This window comes from Peromyscus californicus, unplaced genomic scaffold (genome assembly GCF_007827085.1).
Source record: "Peromyscus californicus insignis strain IS unplaced genomic scaffold, ASM782708v3 Scaffold_14__1_contigs__length_90479793_seg_2, whole genome shotgun sequence".
NCBI lineage: Eukaryota > Metazoa > Chordata > Mammalia > Rodentia > Cricetidae > Peromyscus > Peromyscus californicus.
The window spans coordinates 47,707,130-47,725,690 of NW_026294436.1; the positions used below are offsets into that span (position 1 = coordinate 47,707,130).

The 18,561-nt window shown below is 41.8% G+C and overlaps 1 protein-coding gene across 7 annotated transcripts in view; it reads right to left on the reverse strand.

Annotated features, from left to right (window-relative positions):
• Dnm3 (dynamin 3) overlaps nucleotides 1-18,561 on the reverse strand; it is a 498,900-nt gene that overhangs the window by 296,731 nt on the left and 183,608 nt on the right. For all 7 annotated transcript variants that reach the window (XM_052737388.1, XM_052737385.1, XM_052737384.1 and 4 more), the window contains exon 11: nucleotides 7,919-8,005. In XM_052737388.1, the coding sequence (XP_052593348.1) occupies nucleotides 7,919-8,005 (87 nt within the window). The remainder of the gene's footprint in view (nucleotides 1-7,918; nucleotides 8,006-18,561) is intronic.

The window sequence follows — 18,561 nt, forward strand, 5'->3', positions numbered from 1 at the left end:
AATGGTAGGAATGTCTCAAAGTATTTTAGAGGCATGGAGAATTGAGAAAATAGACCACTGTCTGATGAGCTGTATCAAAAGCACAAGGCTCAAGACAGCATGTAGTCCAGAATTCAAATGGGACATCTATCCAAAATGACACAATTACATTTCTAAAACATGTTTTTCCTCCTATGCTACACAGGTCCAAACCAGGAGTGACCACAAGCTTCTAGGAGGTGGTGAATAACTGTCAGGCACTGGGATCATTACTTTGAAAGGAAGACCTAAAACTAGACAGATGGCTCAGTGGTTAAGAATACTTGCGGGGCTGGAGAGATGGCTCAGAGGTTAAGAGCACCGACTGCTCTTCCAGAGGTCCTGAGTTCAATTCCCAGCAACCACATGGTGGCTCACAACCATCTGTAAAGAGATCTGGCACCCTTTTCTGTATACATAATAAATAAATAAATCTTTAAAAACAACAACAACAAAAAACACCAAAAACACAATAAAAAAAAAAAAGAATACTTGCTGCATAATCATGAAGACTGGTATTTGGATCCCAGTACCCAGAAATAAGATGAGGCATTTATCATATGCCTGTAACCCCAGCTTCAAGAGAGACATAGACAGGGGGATCACTGGAGCTTGTTGGCTTCCAGCCTAGCCAAGAAAGCACTAGCCTAGTGTTTCTCAACCTTCCTAATGCTGAGACTCTTTAATACAATTCCTTATGTTATGGTGACCCACAATCATAAAATTATTTTTCTTGCTATTTCATAACTGTAATTTTACCACTGTTATGAATCATAATGTAAATAATTTTGGAGACAGAGGTTTGCCAAAGGCATTGAGACCTACAGGTTGAGAACCACTGCATTAGCCTCATATTCAGAGAGAGACTCTGCCTCAAAATAACAATTGGAAAGTGATACATAAGAAAACCCAATGCTCTCCTCTGGTCTCTGAGCACATGCAGAAGTTCATATATATATGTGTGTGTATGTGTGTGTGTGTGTGTGTGTGTGTGTGTGTGTGTGTGTGTCTGTGTCTGTGTATGTCTGTGTGTCTGTGTGTGTTTGTCTGTGTGTATGTATGTATGTATGTATGTATGTATGTATCCATACACACATATATACTCACATATGTGCATATACACTCACACACACAAGTAAATAAATACTTTAAAGAAAAGAGGGAGACACCTATCCCATCTCTAATCCCCCACTTGGAGAATGGATTAATCAGTACATCAAAGACACAGCTGGAAGACTCCTCTGAAGTCAGAAAAGGCCATCATTTCCCATCTCTGCTGTGCCCCAACGAATGAATAGCAGCTCAAGTTAATGCTATGGTTTTAATCTGAAATGTCCCCCATCTCATGGTGCTATTGGGGAAGTTCTGGAGCCTTCCTGTAGAGCCTAGCTGGCAGTAGTCAGTAGGGTGGACCCTGGAAAGTTACGACCAGCCTTGGTTCCCGGTTCACCCCTTGGTTCCTGGTTTGTCAGCACGTGACCAGATGCTGTCACGTGCTCCTGCCACAATGATCTGTGATGTTTTCCCATATCTTCCCACCATGATGGACTGAAATCCTCTGAAGGTGTGAGTTGATGTAAGCATTTTCTCCTTAGGTTGTTTATGTTGGCTACTGTGGTCACAGCAATGCCAAAGAAACTAATACCAGAAGGCTGTACTAGGGAAGTAGGGTTGTTATGACTCAATTGACCATGTAGTCCCTGGGCCTTTGGAAGTGGTTTACAGGAGGAATTTGAAAATTTGGAGACATGGGTTAGAGAAACCCTAGAGTTTTTCACATTGCACAATTTTTATACTCTGGCAAAGGATTTGTCTATGTTTGGCCTGTGTCTTGAAATTTTTAAGGCTGAATTCAAAAGTAAAGAACTGGTTATTTGGTGAGGGAACGTCAAGACAGCATTGAAGTCAGGCAGGTGGCCTGGTTTACTGCTGGCTGCTTTTAGTACGAGTCGCAGTAAGCATCAGGAGCAAACTACGTGGGAAAACACTGTTTGGGAAGGAAAACAAGCTCATTTGCTTTGTCAGACAAAGAGCTGTGGCTTTAAAGAATTTAGAGCCTTTAAAGAAAATCCAAGCACTCTGCACAAGATAACGGGAGTTCCCCAAGAATATTCCAGATATTGGGCAGATTCTACCCATTATAGACCCTAGGTACAAAACTTCAAACCCACTTAAGAGACTTCTCCTTGGTAAGCAAGTGCCTCCAGAGCACCCTGCTCACATATGAAAGTGCTTCCCAGGTTCAGCGCCTAGGCAATCAAAGGTCACTACAGCCACAGCCAGGAGGCCTGACACTGTTCAGACGCAGAGTACAACTTGGCATTGTCCATGAAGTGCATGATTTGCAAGCATGCAGAACACAAGACTTATGGGGTCACAGAGGCTTCCACTAATACTCCAAGGAAAAGCCCACGAGACCCGGCATCACGTACCAGGGTCTGATTCCTTGAAGGAATACCCTAACATAACAGAAAGACATGAGTATGATGACTAAGTTACAGTGAGAACTGCAGGATGTTGGAGATACCAGGAATGTGGGTCAGTTGTTTAACTCTGGAACCTGCAGAGACAGGAATGGAGCCACCCAGGAGGAAAGCTAATATGTACCAAAAATGGTAAGACTGTGAGGACAGGGCTGCTGAGCACATTGGAGCTCAGATGATACCGTTATATTCCCTAGATGCTGGAAATCTTCTCTTCTGGGTTTTAGCCTCAGTTTAGTCCAATTTTTCCTTACTGCCCTCCCTCTTCCTGCTATTTTACTCTATACCATTATGGATTAGAAGTATGTAACTTTCTTTTTTATTTTACAGAAGTTAACAGCTAAGAGACTGCCTTGAGTCTGAGTAGAGACTGACAAACTTTCAAGCAATGTTAGAATGTGAAGACTTCAGAAAGCTTATGGTTTGATCAAGTGCACTTTTCTTTATGACAAGCCATGAACCTTTCTTTGGTGGTATGGGTATGGTGTTGTAGTTTGAATTTTAAATGTCTCCCTGGCTTATGTTTTGAAGGCTTGTTCCCTGCATGATGGTGGCATTGTGGAAGACTGAACTTTGTGAGGTGGATCTGAGCTGGAGTAAGTATGTCACTAGGGGACAGTCTTTGAAGATTATAACCACCTGTTGTACGGGACTATCCTCTGAGCTGAACTACTGCATTGTCAGGATTTAGGTTGTGCCTGCTCACTGAAGATCATCACAGCTGGGCTTGTTGACTATTGGCACTCCTTCTTAGAAGGGGATGGGGAGGTTCATGGCACCCCTACCTGAATATCCTCCCAACCTTGCCTACCAGGTATGGGCAATTCTGCCCTAACTCCACATGACCTTGCAGTCTCTGAGAAGGGCTAGAGGATATATTTAGGGACAGGTGAAGGGAAGGGACTCCATCATACAACCGTGGAGGAGTCACCATCCATGCTAGGTACAGACCTCCTATAGTGGCTGCTTTAAGGTCAGCCATTCTCCTGCCTAAAGTTGCTCACCTCTTCCTCTGTACGTAAGCCTAACAAACTCACTGGCTCTGCAGACTGAACTTTAGTGGAACGGCAACTTGGTTTGTCATTGGGACTGTAGGAGGAAGGAATACAAAGTAACACTTCCCTCCCTTGAGTTGTTTCTGTCGGGTATTATGTTCATGGTGATGCAAAGGTAAGTAACTAATTGGAACAAAGAGCTGTGCATGGATTTCATCCTCATAAAATGTCCATGAGTTAACTATCACTGCTTATCCTAAAGGTGTGTGTGTATTGTGTGTGTATATATATACACACACACACACACACACACACACACACACACACATATATATATATATATCCTAAAGGGGTGTATGTGTGTGTGTGTGTGTGTGTATACACACACACACATATATATATATACATATGCAAGTTGGAACACTGAAATAATTCAGCAGGTAAGGATACTTGCATCAAGCCTGATGACCTGAGTTTGACCTTTATAACACACATGATGGAGAGATCTGACCTCCAAACATATGTCATGACAAACATGTACCTACACACACACACACACACACACACACACACACACACACACACACACACACGATAAATACTTTTAAAGAATGAAAATAACTTACAAAATGTTAACCTAGAATGTAAGAGTTAGAGCTTGAATTTGAAGCTCAGGCAGTCTAAGCTAAGAGTGCACTATCTTAATAACAATTAAAGTTCCAGTGGTACAATGAGCTAGCCTGGCATACTTCACAATTATGTACGGATTCACCCTGACTCAACCATAGCCTTTTTGGATTGTAATCACTATGACTGCCTCCAAGGGGCCCTAGACCACACCCACCCCCTTCACACAGTCTCCCGCATGCTATAAAGGACAACACCATTGGGCTTCTAGGAGTGTTAGGACCTGACCCTGATGCCAGGACTGTGCCTGACTCTTCGATATTAGCATGACATAAAATAGGCATATCCCAGGCAGAAGTGATGTCTTCTGTCCTGGTGACTTTAGAAGCGTATGTCTTCTGATGCAAATCCTGGGGTCTGCCTTATGCTACTACAAGCCAGGACTCCACTTCAGTCAGAACTGTAGTATGAACTTAAGTCTGTGGAGTCACTGATCTGTCTGCTTACTCTCCAGGTCCACAGTGCTATGGGATGGTCTGTATGTCAAATGTGTTGCTGATTGGTCAATAAATAAATCACTGATTGGCCAGTGGCCAGGCAGGAAGTATAGGCGGGACTAACAGAGAGGAGAATTGAGAGAACAGGAAGCTGGGTGAGGGAGACACTGCTAGCCGCCACCATGACAAACAGCATGTGAAGATGCCGGTAAGCCACGAGCCATGTGGCAAGGTATAGATTTATAGAAATGGATTAATTTAAGCTGTAAGAACAGTTAGCAAGAAGCCTGCCACGGCCATACAGTTTGTAACCAATATAACTCTCTGTGTTTACTTGGTCGGGTCTGAGTGGCTGTGGGACTGGCAGGTGAGAGAGATTTGTCCTGACTGTGGGCCAGGCAGGAAAACTCTAGCTACACTTGGTTCTTGGACACAGGGGCCTAGTAGTTCCAGATCTAATGCTAAATTGAATATGTCATTTTACCAAAACAAGAGAAAAATGAAAGAATGAAAAAGTCAACATGAAAATATCAGCACCTGACCTATATAGGGCCACAGTGATGGTAAAACAACATACTACTTTTCCTCCAATATTAGTTTTACTCAGGATCCCTATGAGTTAATCTTATATGCCATCATTCGAGTGTAACAGGATAAAAACCCAAGTCAAAGCACCTTGTTCATTTAAGATCAAATGTACAATTGATTTTTTTGAGACAGGTCTGTGATAGGTAGTATTCACTGTCAACTTGACATAACCTAGTACCAGCCAGAGAGAGTCCCAATGAGGGATTGCATATATCAAGCTGGCCTGTGGCCATATCTGTAAGGGACTTTTTTTTTCTTGGTTATTTGAGGTGGAAAAACCTACCCTGAGTGTGGCCATTTCACAGTCAGGGCCCTGATCAGTTTAGGGAAAGTGAGCAAAGAAGAGCCCCACATTCCTTCCTCTCTGTTCCTGACTGTGGGTATGATGTAAGAAGCTGCTTCGAATCCCTGCTACCTTGAGTGTTGTGTGGTGATGGAACGGTAAGCCAAAAGAAATCCTTTCTCTCCTAAGCTGTCTTTTGTCAGGGAGACGTTATCTCAGCAATGGAAATAAAACTGGACAGGGTTTCATGGAGCTCGGCCTAGCCTCGAAATGGCTACGTAACAGAGAATGAACCTGAATTCCTAATCCTCCTGCCTCTACTTCCTAAGTGCTGCAATTACAGGATTTGATAGAACTGGCTTGTACTGGTCCAGCAGCAGCCAAGACATTAGATGGGGAGAGGGAACCTCTAGCTTGGGACTATACGTCTGAGATTCCTGGCTTCGTTTCACTGGCTCGTGAGTTAATGCTGGCTAGGTTACAATACCTCTTTTCTCTACTTTGGGCTGCTATCCAAGATTGTAAAAGCTGGAAAATAAGTGGAAATTATAAATGGTGGGCAATTAATTTTCAAAGCACACTGATAAAAAAGTAGTAACAATCAGTTCCAAGCTCAAGTAAAGAAAACGGTTTTCACTGGGGTTCCTCACAAATGTCCCAGCCTGCCAAGCCTCTGGGACTGTCTCTTCACTTCCTGCTTCCTCTCCCATCTGCACACTTACGTTATGCAAGCTGTGTGTGTCTCTCTTACTGTGGTTTCTACTCTCTATTTTTTCTCTCCTCTTTCTCTTCACTTTTTCTCCTTCCTCCTTCCAACCCATCTAAGAATCATAAAATCTTGGAGTACTAACTTATGGATGCACTCAGAGACCATATAGAACAACAGCCCAATCCTGCCCATGAAAGAAAACCAACAGTCCTAAGAAGTGATTTTCACAAGAACACACTGTTATTTGGGAGAGAACGCATGGCCCAAATCCAGTATTCTCTCTGCACGATGCTTGCAGCTGTGGCGTGGAAGAGCATTTGAAAACCTTAGTATTTTCCATTATCGTGTTGATAAGTAATGAAGAAAACGCCATTTTGACATGAGAATTTGCTATCCTTTTTCTCAAATAAAGTATCCTCCCTTAAAAATTATCTTTCCAAGTCAGAGTGCTAGGGTTTAAAGATGGTTTCAAGGTCATTCCTTACAAGCCAAGTGAATTTGCAAGGTAGTTCTGAATGTTTAAAACATTAGTTCCTAAACATCTTTCTTCAATGTAGATTTCACAGGCAAGTTCATAGAAATCTGTAAGAAAAATGTTTAGAATTGTTTTTAATATCCTGGAGTTCATGTACAAATCCATTAATAGATGAGAAATCCATCTAAAAGGAAAAAATGTGGTGTGTTTCTGGTTCAATGGTTATCAACGAGCAGTGTGTATATGCTGGAACGGTAACAGAATAGTCATGGAAGGTTGAAATGACAGCGCTTCCTATGTGGAAGGCAGGTTGTTCCTGGTTGTTGATCTGTTCACTGAGACAGGATCTTACACTGTAGCTCAGGCTGGCCTCAGACTTGTGGCAATCCTCCTGCCTCTGCTTCTCAAGTGCAGAGATTGCAGGTGTGAGCCCCATACTTGGCTCTGGATTTGTATTGTTGATTTTAAATTTTAGACTTCTGGATCCTTGCGTAAGACTTTGGTATAGTAGTAACATATATATATATATATAATTCATAAAAAGTAAAAGCAAGCATGATGTTGCTATGTGCTTTACTGTTTTGTGATTGAGGACTAGGCAACAACCAGATACCTTTGTGGTGATATATTGTGTATCACATAAAGCTTGCCTGAGGATCAGAGGACAGAGCCAGGCACTAGATTAAACATAGAGGCCAGGCAGTGGTGGCACACACCTTTAATCCTAGCATCTCTGTGAGTTCAAAGCAACCCTGGACTACGTGAGATTGATTCAGTCTAGGAGAGAAACAGAGCCAGGCAGTGGTGGCACACACCTTTAATCCCAGTATTTGGGAGTCACATACCTTTAATCCCAGCACTTGAGATCTCATGCCTTTGCTACCAGTATTTGGGAAGCACACATGCCATTAATCCCAGCACTAGGAAGGAAGTGAAACGGGCTGGACAGAGAAAGGCATATAAGGTGTGAGGAAACAGGAACTAGAAGCCTTTTCAACTGAGGACTCACAGGCTTTCAGTCAGAGGATTTGTGAAGATAGGATCTCGCCTTCCATTCTGCCTGAGGATTCGGTAGTGGTGAGAAGTTTCTCTAGTGGCTTGTTCCTTTGTCTCTCTGATCTTTCAGCATTTACCCCAATATCTGTCTCTGGGTTTTTATTAAAAGACCACTTAGGATTCATGCCACACACCTTGGTAAAAATCCTTCCACAAAGGCACTGCCACCAGGAAAACCTTCACTCACCTGGTCCTTGGTCTTCCCTTCTCGCTCACGGATGTGGTTAGCAACAATCCTTTCTGTTTCCTCACAGAGTCTGGGAAAGTTAGCCAGCTGTCAAGAAAACATGTCCAGGCATTAATGTTACACAAAGTTGTACCACAGAAACAGAGCAGAGGCGCATGATGCTATTACAGAGGCTGTTCCTTCTGAGAGCAAAAGAGAAACTTGAGTTTCTACAGGAGATTAACCCCAGCAGCCCTGTCAACTAGGGGGAGATGCCTCAAACCCAGGACAGTGGTTCTCTGGAAATAAAGCAGAAACCCAGTGTCCTGGCTAGTTTATTGTCAACTTGACAGAAGTTGGAGTTATTTGGGAAGAGGGACTCTCAATTAAGAAAATGCCTCCATAACATTTGCCTGTAGACAAGTTAGGAGTGCCTTTTCGTAATGAGTGATTGATGGGAGAGGGTCCTGCCCATTGTTGGCTGTGCTGCCCCTGGGTAGGTACCCCTGAGCTGTATAAGAAAGCAGGCTGAACAAGCCACAAGGAGCAATCCAACAAGCAGCACTCCTCATGGTGTATGTTTTAATTCCTGCCTTTAGGTTCCTGCCTTAAGCTCCTGCCCTGACTTCCTTTGATGATGGACTGTGATGTAGAAGTGTAAGTTGAAACAGACCCTTCCTCTCCAAGTTGCTTTTGGTCACGGTGTTTTATCACAGCCATAGAAACCCTAACTAAGACACCAGGCAGATGCATCGTTGAGGCTTGTCAGGACTTTCTGGCTACTGAAAAAAATTAGAGAGGAAATAATAGTAGCTTTGACAGAAATGGCAACAGTGGAAATAGAAAAGAATGGGCACACCCCTGGCTAATTCCAAGTAAATGACTAATTCCAATTAAAAGAAAACATGTACACATTAATAATAACAAAATAGCATAATATAAAGAGCAAATAGTGGCCACTGCAAAATGTTTTTAATTAATATATTTATGTAAGCTTATATGTATATATGCATGCCTATGTGACTATATGTGCTTATGCATGGAAGGGTATGTCCCACCTGTACATGTGTGTGTACATGTACAGGCTAGAAGAGGGTGTTGGAGTCTTTCTCTATCATTCTCTGCCTGTTTCTCTGAAGCAGGTTCTCTCCCTGAAGCTGAGGCTTACTCTTGGCTAGGCTGGAAGCCTGCAAACCCAAGCCCTCAGAGCTGGGGTTTCAAACATTTGCAGAGATACCCAGCTTGTTACCTAGGTATCGGGATCCAATTTGCAGTCCTCCTGATTGTATAGCAAACATTCTTAACTGCTCATCCATTTCCCCAACCCCTCAAATCACATTCTCATAATGTTTAATGACACGATGTTCACAATGTGATATAAGGGAAGGAAATTGAGCAACTACATAGATAATGTTCTGATACCAAAACACCACCCTGAATTCTCAGATAAACCACCCCAAGAACCTTACAAATTTCTAGGCTCTTGAATAACATTTCCTCAAGCTTGAAAGAAGTTAGGAAAAGGTCTCCCTGAGAGATGCTGCTTGAAGTCACCTGGGGGTCATTATGCACACTGACAGTTTGTATATTGCATATTTGTTTCCCAGAAAGATAAAAGTCCCAGCCTTTCATGGAGCCATCTCAAGAACAAGATCACCCAATCTCTTAATGGTACAAGTCTACTATCTGTGAAAAGAGAAAGCTGAACAAACACAGTACAATATGAATAGTACTAACTCTTTCAACTATGCATAAGTTTATTCCTCTGAAGAGGTTTCTATAGTAGAGTATTTTTATACCACTATCAAAAAATAGAGAAAACTAACTGCTTTCATAACTCATAAGCACTTGCTGTATATGCATGAAGACCCAAGTTAACCTTCCAGAACCATGTTTAAGAAAAGAAATCCAGGGATGGCAGCAAATGTCTGTAATCCCATTCCTGGGAAGGCTGGGAAAGGAGGGTCCCTGAGGCTCACTGGCCAGCAAGGCCAGCCTGCATGGCAAGTCCCAGGCCAATAAGAGATCCGGTCTCAAAAAGCAAGGTGGGCAGGACCTGAGTTTGTCATCTGGCCTCTACGTTCATGTATACCATATATACATGAACACACACACACACACACACACACACACACACACACACACACACACACATACACATGTCTTTCTAGACTTGTTTTACCCCCTGAGCTCAATTTTACCATGAAAGCAGCCTGTAGTTTTATACCAACAGCTGAAACAAAAGTCAACAGACTAAATTCTAAGGGAAACGAAAAACAACAAAATCCCTGACCTCATATGAGTGTGTTGGGGGTGTGAATTAGAGACAACACCAGGCAGTGCAAGCCATAAGCATCACTAAAAGTCATCAATGAAATGCATATATTTGCTATGTGCCTGATCTGCAAAGGGTTCCAGAGGTATAAAATTAAAAAATATTGGTTTTCATTGTGTGTTTACACATGTGGTGCTTAATTCTTATGATGCACACAGGAAAGGGGGCATCAAAGTCCTTCTGACATTCAAAATGAATTCTGATGAGGCTCTGTACCCTCCACCTCATGAGCTCATTTAGTAGGAATCGCTGGGTATTTATGCAATCCTCCTTTCTGCTCTCAAACACACTCTGTCCTGATTGCCAGCTCTGTGTCCGCCTCACTTCCATATCTCTTAAGGTGCAATTACAATTTCCATAATCATTTAAATCATTATAACTTTCAAGGCCTTTTGCTCTGGCATTCAATTAAAGGCCTACATTGCAAAGAATTCTAATCGTGTCTGCCTAAATAATGCTGATCTAAAAAGCACCACATTTAGACTTTAATTCCCCATTAATTACTTATATTCTGTAAATTATTCATAAGGGATCAGTGAAGGAAGGCTTTGCTACCAGTGATAGACACTTTATATTCCTTGATTTCTATCACATCACTTGCTAGGCAATTTCCATCCACTAGCTGCTATCAGAGCACCTGATGTTGAATCTTACAGTGTAGAAGGCTGGTTAATTATGTAAATATGCAGTCACACAAGAAGAATGTTCTCAAAAAGCAAGAGAGAGAAAGCATGGAGAAATCAATAGTTAAACCTACCGTCAGAATGCCTCTTGGGATTGAATGCCCTCGCAATGAGACTGAAACTTTCAGTCACACTACACATTGATTAAATGGCAAATTACTGCCAAATACCTTCCTGTTTAAATCACTTTACTCTTCTTAAATAATGAAACTTCAATGAAGAAATAATACAACTTTTTTTCAGAATCCAATCCTTGAATGTTTGATTCTGAGAAAATTTTAATGATACACATTCTGAGAGAATTTGCATTTGAGAAGTTGCATTGTAATAAAAAAAATACAAAACTACATCTTAATTATGTCCAATAGTTTAAGTGTTATTTGGGGTTGTGTATACTTATTTTTGGGAACCTTGATACAAAAATTTTAGTATGAACCACATTTTTCTCTGGGGGTAAAAGAAACACTTGAAAGATATTTCCATCCAATAAAACAAAAATTACACACTTATAAAATTTACTAAACATTAATTAATCAGATCATAAAAGCCAGGCAATTCAGTTTCTCCTGGGATAAGCATGAGCCAACCAAGGATTCTGTGGCCTCAAGAGTAACTTTTGGGGTAATTAATCACTGTTCATGGACCTGTAGCAGGGATCCCAGAGAAAACAGACCAGGGTTAGAACAGTTTCTTTCATCTATTAGACCTGACTGTGAGTCTCGCTGACCACAGATATGGGCTCTTTATTTGTTCATCTAATAGTTATAAACTTTCAGATGTTGGCCACTTGTTACAAACTAGCCAGCAATTATAACTGCACTGCTCATGAAAACATTTAAAATTTATTTCATTCATGTGAATTAAGCATGCTGCCCTCAAGAGTCTCTAGAAATCCTTTGCTTGTGTTTGGCACCTTGTTGGATTTATACAGGAGATGAGAAAATGGTCGTCTCTGAAGAAAGGCGAACTACATTCGCCCACGTTCACAAAAGATTGGAAGTGGGGAGCGATTTTAGTGCAGAGCTGTCAGGAAATGGTGAGGCTCCTCTTCAGAGCACAGAAGTCGTCTCTGTTTTACCAATGGCATTTGGGGACGCTACAGAGCTAGTAGGGTAGGGAAAGGAGCCAGCTCCTGGCTGGAGGGGCTTGGATAAAGTGACTACAGAGCAAGAAATGTGTCAGCTGCCCTCCTCCAAGTGGGCAAATTCCAAATCTCTAAACCTCAAATACTTTCTTCAACTAGAGGGAGAAATGATGAGGTGTAGGATGGAAAAACTTTTAAACAGAAATAAAGAGAACTTTCGCGTTATTCAGCAAATGCTAAGAAATTCAAATTTCAAAGTCCAACCTTGGCTGGAATAAAGCTTTACTGTTGTCAGTAAAGGCACGCTTAGTTTCTTGAGGAATGCAGAAGACATTCAAACAGGTTGGGGGCGGAGGGGTTGACACTGTCTCCAGACAGTACCTGAAGGTCTTTCTTAGTCAGGGTTTTATCTCCCGTCATCCCGAGTTTATCTTTGGTGGACACATTCATGAGCAGTTAAGTTGGGAAAAAGAAGCTAAGCAGAAGGTAGGAGGAAAAGCTAAGCATTGGGCCTGGATTTCCTCCAGTGTCCAATAAAAGCTTCAGACAATAACCAGCCTGATTTAGAGAAACTGAAACCGGGGTCTTTTACCCAGAGTGAAAGTCCATCACCAAGGAGCCACTGAACCTTTCCGATGCTTTATGACCTTTTCTTTTACCCCACTTCAGCCATGTTGACTGTCACCTGCTACATCAATAACATGTGATTTCTTTATCCTACCAATGGTGCATCCAAAACTGCTATTGGGGATGAAAAGGATGGCTTAGGGTTGCAAATAGAACTGAGCTCAACAAAGCAAGTCCCCGCTGTCAGAGCTTATATTCTCAGGGTCCCTTCACTGTCTAACAACGAGAGACATACGAGTCCAGTTCACACAGTCACGTGTGCTGGAAGGAAAAGGAGGGGGAAGATGAAGACTAGGGAGCCTCCTGGGTGTTTAGAGATGGAAAAACTGTGAAACTGTATCTAGAAAATTCCAGAAAGACTCTGATCACATGGCCTTTGAACACCTGGAGGAAGCAAATGTTTGACTTTTTTGTAGCTACTTCAGTGCACAGGAAGGAATGCAAAGTCCCCACCGCCATGTCTCTTCGGCCTGCTGAAGGACACTAGTGCAACTGGAATGGAGAGGAGAGAAGGGAGGTGAGCTTAGGAGAGAAGGGAGGTGAGACAAAACGGGGGCAAGATCATGGTGGGTATTGAAAAGCACGGTCAGGACTTCGGATTCTCTTCTTTAGTTTCTATGGACTCTGGGCCATATATTAACTGACCTAACATGCCACAAAATTGAGCATTTCCAAACAGCACTTTTGAATGCAAAGTTCTTCTTTGGGTTTCTTATGGCCAACTAAGGTGTCTTTTTTCTTCTTGAAAAAAAAAAAAAATTCTAAGCAGTGAGGAAAAGAATCAATTAATTGGTAGCATGGTGATCCAAGAATGTGGTTTCCCAAAAGGCCAATAAATGGCACAGTTGCTAAACTGTGGTCAAAAAACAAGTTGTTCCTCTCTGTGCTTCCTGCAAAGAACTTCAGGACCTTGTGCCAGAGAAGAGGAGGGAAAGGCAGGCGGATGAAAACTGATGCCCACCAGAAAAATTCCAAAGTTGAGATGTCGCTGGAGAGAAGCCAATCGGCTCATAAAGCCCTAATGTCCTTGCCTTGTTATCCTGTGCCACAGAGACAACAGTGAGAAAATATCTGAGAAGAAATGCATTCTCCAGAGTTAAAAAAAATCTAGCTTCGTGCAGTGTTGTCTGAACATACACAAACCCCATATGTTTTAACCTAATGTGTTTTTATATGGCACAAGGAAAAAAATGTTAAAAGATTTTACACATAAAGCAATCAACATGAGGACGTATAAATGAAAACAATGCTTTAAGTATATGTGTGCACAGGTATGTGAAACTATAATCGAGCTAAAATAACTATATATTTTATATGGCCTGGAGCAGTCTTGTTTTACTCTTATAATTATGGCGAAAGTATTAATAATACTCCCTTTAACTCTCAAGAATGTCCTGCCCTGGACAATAAATTATATAGTCACTTTCTCAATGCCTCATGTTCAAAGGGGTCAAGTAATGAAGTGTTAGCATATGTAACATTAATTAGGATTTTTCCTGAAAAAAAAATTTTAATTTTAATTATACTAGTTTTAAAATGAGAGGTTAATGGAAGACTTAAGGCCAAAAACACTGAGCATCAAAATAAAGCATAAAGAATGACAGATGTTTGGATGAAAATCTGTCCAGATGTCTTCATTTTCAAAGAAATGACTAAAACACTCTTTCGAAACCAAGTACATATTTCTTTAGCATCAAGGAACTTAAGAACATGTAAATTTTTAATAAGTATTTATACAGTGCCTCTCCTGGGGGTTTAGTCATCACAAGCGGTTCTAGGGTTTGGGAGATAAAAGGCAAAGCTCTTTGTTATAAATAAACTTATAATCAGCCAGAGGAGGGACTCACATGAGCAAATGAACACATACAAATTCCCACACCCTAGCTCAGGCATGATGAGAGAAACAGACATAGGTTAGCAGCTGAAGCGTGGAGACAGGAGTAAGGAAAGGGGCCAGGAAAGGACTCGCAGAGGCCCTCCAGGAAAGCGTTCAGGAAATGATGAAGAGTGTGCTGGATCTTTATAAAGGAGGAAGGACTGAGGAAGACAGGAGAGGAAAAGCAGACATTTGAGACAAAGAGAATCACATGTACAAATGCCAAAGACATGAAAAGTCTTGAGGGGAGCGGATGGCGGCCACAACAAGTAAGGGTAAAAAGACATAGCTGAACAAGTACTTAGAAATTAGATGACGAAGTGCAAACCTAAGTGACTTAAACTTTATGCTCAAGGCTTGAAAGGGTATTGATTTTAATAAAACAAACAAAATATAGGTCTGAATTTTAGGAAGGCTACTTTGATAGCATAGAGGAGAGTGTATTTGAGGGTACTGAGGTTAGAGGTCAAAGGATCAGGAGACCACTAGAGGAATCTTCAGAACCTAAGAGAGGACATAATGTAGTTGTAGTAGTTGGGGGACAGTATATTGGTTTGCATCTGTAATGTCTCCCATTGACTCTGTCTGGAGCCATCAGGTCTTAGTTTTTAGCACTAGTAGGAAGGTTAGGGATCTGTGAAGCAACAGGGCCTGACTAGAGGAATTTCATTGTTAGAGATGGATCTCTCAAGGTTATATGTGCCATGGGTTCTAGTCACGGTCTCTGCTTCATGGTTTATGAAATATGAAGTTGGCTCATATACCCCCCACCACACATCTTCTCACCCAGAAAAAAAACTGGATTTTCTCTAAAACCATGAGCTAAATGAAACCTTTCCTCACTAAACTGCTGATACAGACCATTTTAAAAGGCTTGGTCTGGAGGTGTCAATTTGGGAATCATCAATATTTCAAGGTTTAAAGGGTAGTTGATGATAAGAGACATGATCTGTCAACTAAAACTACAGCAAGAAAAGAAGGATGTCCATAATCGAGCTCAGTAGGATCCCAGGGTTTACAGGGAGGCAAAGGTGGACAGCCACTGAGAACAAAAGTGGGAGTGCTCAAAGATGGAAGAGAGTGAGTGAGAGAGAGGCATGGCCACTTCAAAACAAGAGTGACTTTCAAGAGGAGTAAGAGTGTCCAAAAGTTATGGCAGACAGGCCTCAGTTGACCTTGGCCGTGAGTATCTCCAGAAAGTGGTGGAGTGAAAGCCAGATGGAGGTTGAAAAATTAACTGGAGGAGAGAAGGACAGAAGACAGGCTTGAGGTGGAGTTTTTCTTGGTTATAGGTATGTGCTGGCCTTGTTAGTGTGACAGAGAATGTGACTGTATAGAAAACCAAAGACTCCTAAGAGCAAGTTTTCCTAGGAAGTGAGAGTGGAGGTATGAATGTTAGCCTTGACCAGGGCCAGTGTCTTATCAGAGATAAAGATAAGGCAGGAGGGTGCTCTGAGTACAGGAAAGCTGGGGGGGGGGGTTGGAAAACAAGAAGCCAATCTCCTGGTTTATGGCCCCCATGAAATTATCATGTAAAGGTGAAGAAGAGAGTATTCAATTTAGCGTCCCTGTATGGAGAATATGAGGAGTCACTAATTGGAATCCAATGGAGTATTATTGAGTAGCATTAAGATTACATTAAGATACAAGCCTCAGTACATTGTGGCACCCATCCCACAAAGGGGCACATGGTTTCCAAGCTTCTTGGGAACTCAGGATAAAGACAAATGTTCACTTTCACCATCCTTTGAGTTTCAACTGGTAGAAACATTAAATCAGCAGAAATTAAGTAACTGATCAACAAATCAAAGGTGTCTCACTCACCCAACTCTCTCTCTCCAACACAGTGGGCTCTCTGATTTAAAACTCCTACTCTTGTGTTTTTGAATGTAGGTCTCAGAGGCAAAATGGGCAGTACCTTTCAAATATCCTCTGAGCTCTTCCATTAATTCTTAAATGGCCTTTTTAAAAATCTAAGGAAAGTTCAAGGGGTGGCCTGTGTTCTGCATGCCATAGATTTAGGGACTGCATCTTCTAAGACATCTGTCTGTGATGCCAAGGACCACAGGAAGTTAGGTGAGTGTAACCGCAGCAGGGACTGAATGGGGAGTCTCAGGAAGCAATGGCATCAAAGAACAGTAGCTGTTGGCTGTTAGACATGAGCTCTGCACGGACAAAGACTGAAGGTTAATTGAAAATGAAGAAGAAAAATGTAAGCCAGCTGCTGTGGAATAATCATTACATGCACTGTGTAAATTATGCTGTGATTGGTTCAATAAAGAAACTGACTGGTCACTAGCTGGACAGGATAAGGTTAGATGGGAAAATCAGACTAAGAACACTGGGAAGAAGAAGAGCAGAGTCAGGAGAGTTGCCAGGAGATAGAGAGGGAGCAAGGTGTGCTGGAGAACAGGTAAAGACATGAGCCATGTGATAACACATAGATTAATAGAAATGGGTTAATTTAAGTTGTAAGAGCTAGTTAGTAATAAGGCTGAGCTAGCAGCCAAGCATTTACAATTAATATTAAGTATCTGTGTTGAATATTTGAGAACTGGTGGGTGAGAAAGAGAAGCCTGCCTACAGCTTGCTTCTAAAAATCCTGGTGCTTCCTGGGAGGAGACAGGGACTGGCTGTGACAGCAGGAAGATTGGGGGAGTGTCCTAATACCACTTGGGACTACATGGAAGGCTTTTTCAGGAGAATGGTAGAATCATGTTTGGGACCCATGACAAGAGAAGTAGGCCAATGTTGTGCCTAATCTCAGGCCACTCAATAGTTCTTTAGGTTTGTACCAATAAATTTCCATCCATGAACAAATCTCTAGGGCAGACAACCTTGGGGAGAAATCTAGGCTTTCTTTGTTTCATTTTATTTTATTTAAAGCAAAATATAGAATGTTCCAAGAAGACAGCAAAAATACACAAGAGATTGATCCAAAACTTGTAATGGAAAGGGAGGTTCAAAATCGGGGGAGCAAGAATAGGAGCCAGAAAGTATCTGGGCACAAACTGTCTCATCCCAGGCTTACTGTCGCTTTTCCAGTAAGTCAGATAAAATGGAAAATGATAAAAAAAAAATAATAAAAATAAAAAGATTCATACATACCATAAACACTTTCTATAACTGAAAACATAAATGTACACACATGTGCCAATCTTTTGATGTCAGGCCAGGGCCCGCTCTCTGCATATGGATCCACTGATTAGAGTTATGCCTTTTCTGTCTTACATAAACCACATCCTTCATCTACGATTTCCAGTTTTGCTTTCTTTAAAGGGAGGGAGAATGTGAATACACTTGTTAAATACTCTGAATGCAGAAACTCTACATTTTTATAAGCACTCAGCCAACTGCATGCACTGTTTTACTATTATCCTGTCCATACCTTACCAGTAGCACAGTGTTCACAGCTAACAATTTAGCAAGGCTTTGCAAAGCCTTCAACTCAATTTTCAGAGAAACCAAACCATTTTTTTCCTTTTGCATTTGATCAGTTTATACTCTGTGAAATCAAGTTGGGTGAATAGGTTTAAGGATCAGTGCAATTCCATTGCTCTTTGTTCATAGATGCAGGAGTACACAGCGCACCTAAAGGAAAGCCTTTGCACAGACCACATCTATGTGCTGAAGCTGGCGATCTGGGTGGCTAACACCGGGGGCAATACTAGTTAATCCTATGGGTCGGTTAAAGAGCCAATCACAAGTTCTTTAGATGCACAGGCAACAAGACAGGGAGCCCAGAGTGTGGCGTATTAACTGGCTTCCAACCCATGGAATGCTGGTGTTCAAAAGATGGTTTTCTTCCCCATGCACTTCTGCCCTGCCCCATCCTTGACTCCTTATCCCTTGGGGCTCTTGCTGTTTGCGTGGAAAGAGAGACCTGGACAACAAGGCTCACCGAAGAACTGCAGGAATTCCACAGGTGGCTTCTCAGCTTTTAGTTACTTCTAGATACCGTGTTACTTCCCTTGCTTCCCATCGTTCAGAATTTAGAGCCACAAGTCCCACTCGCTTGCCTTGTTCCCTATGCACAGATCTTCTTCATCTGAGCTTCTC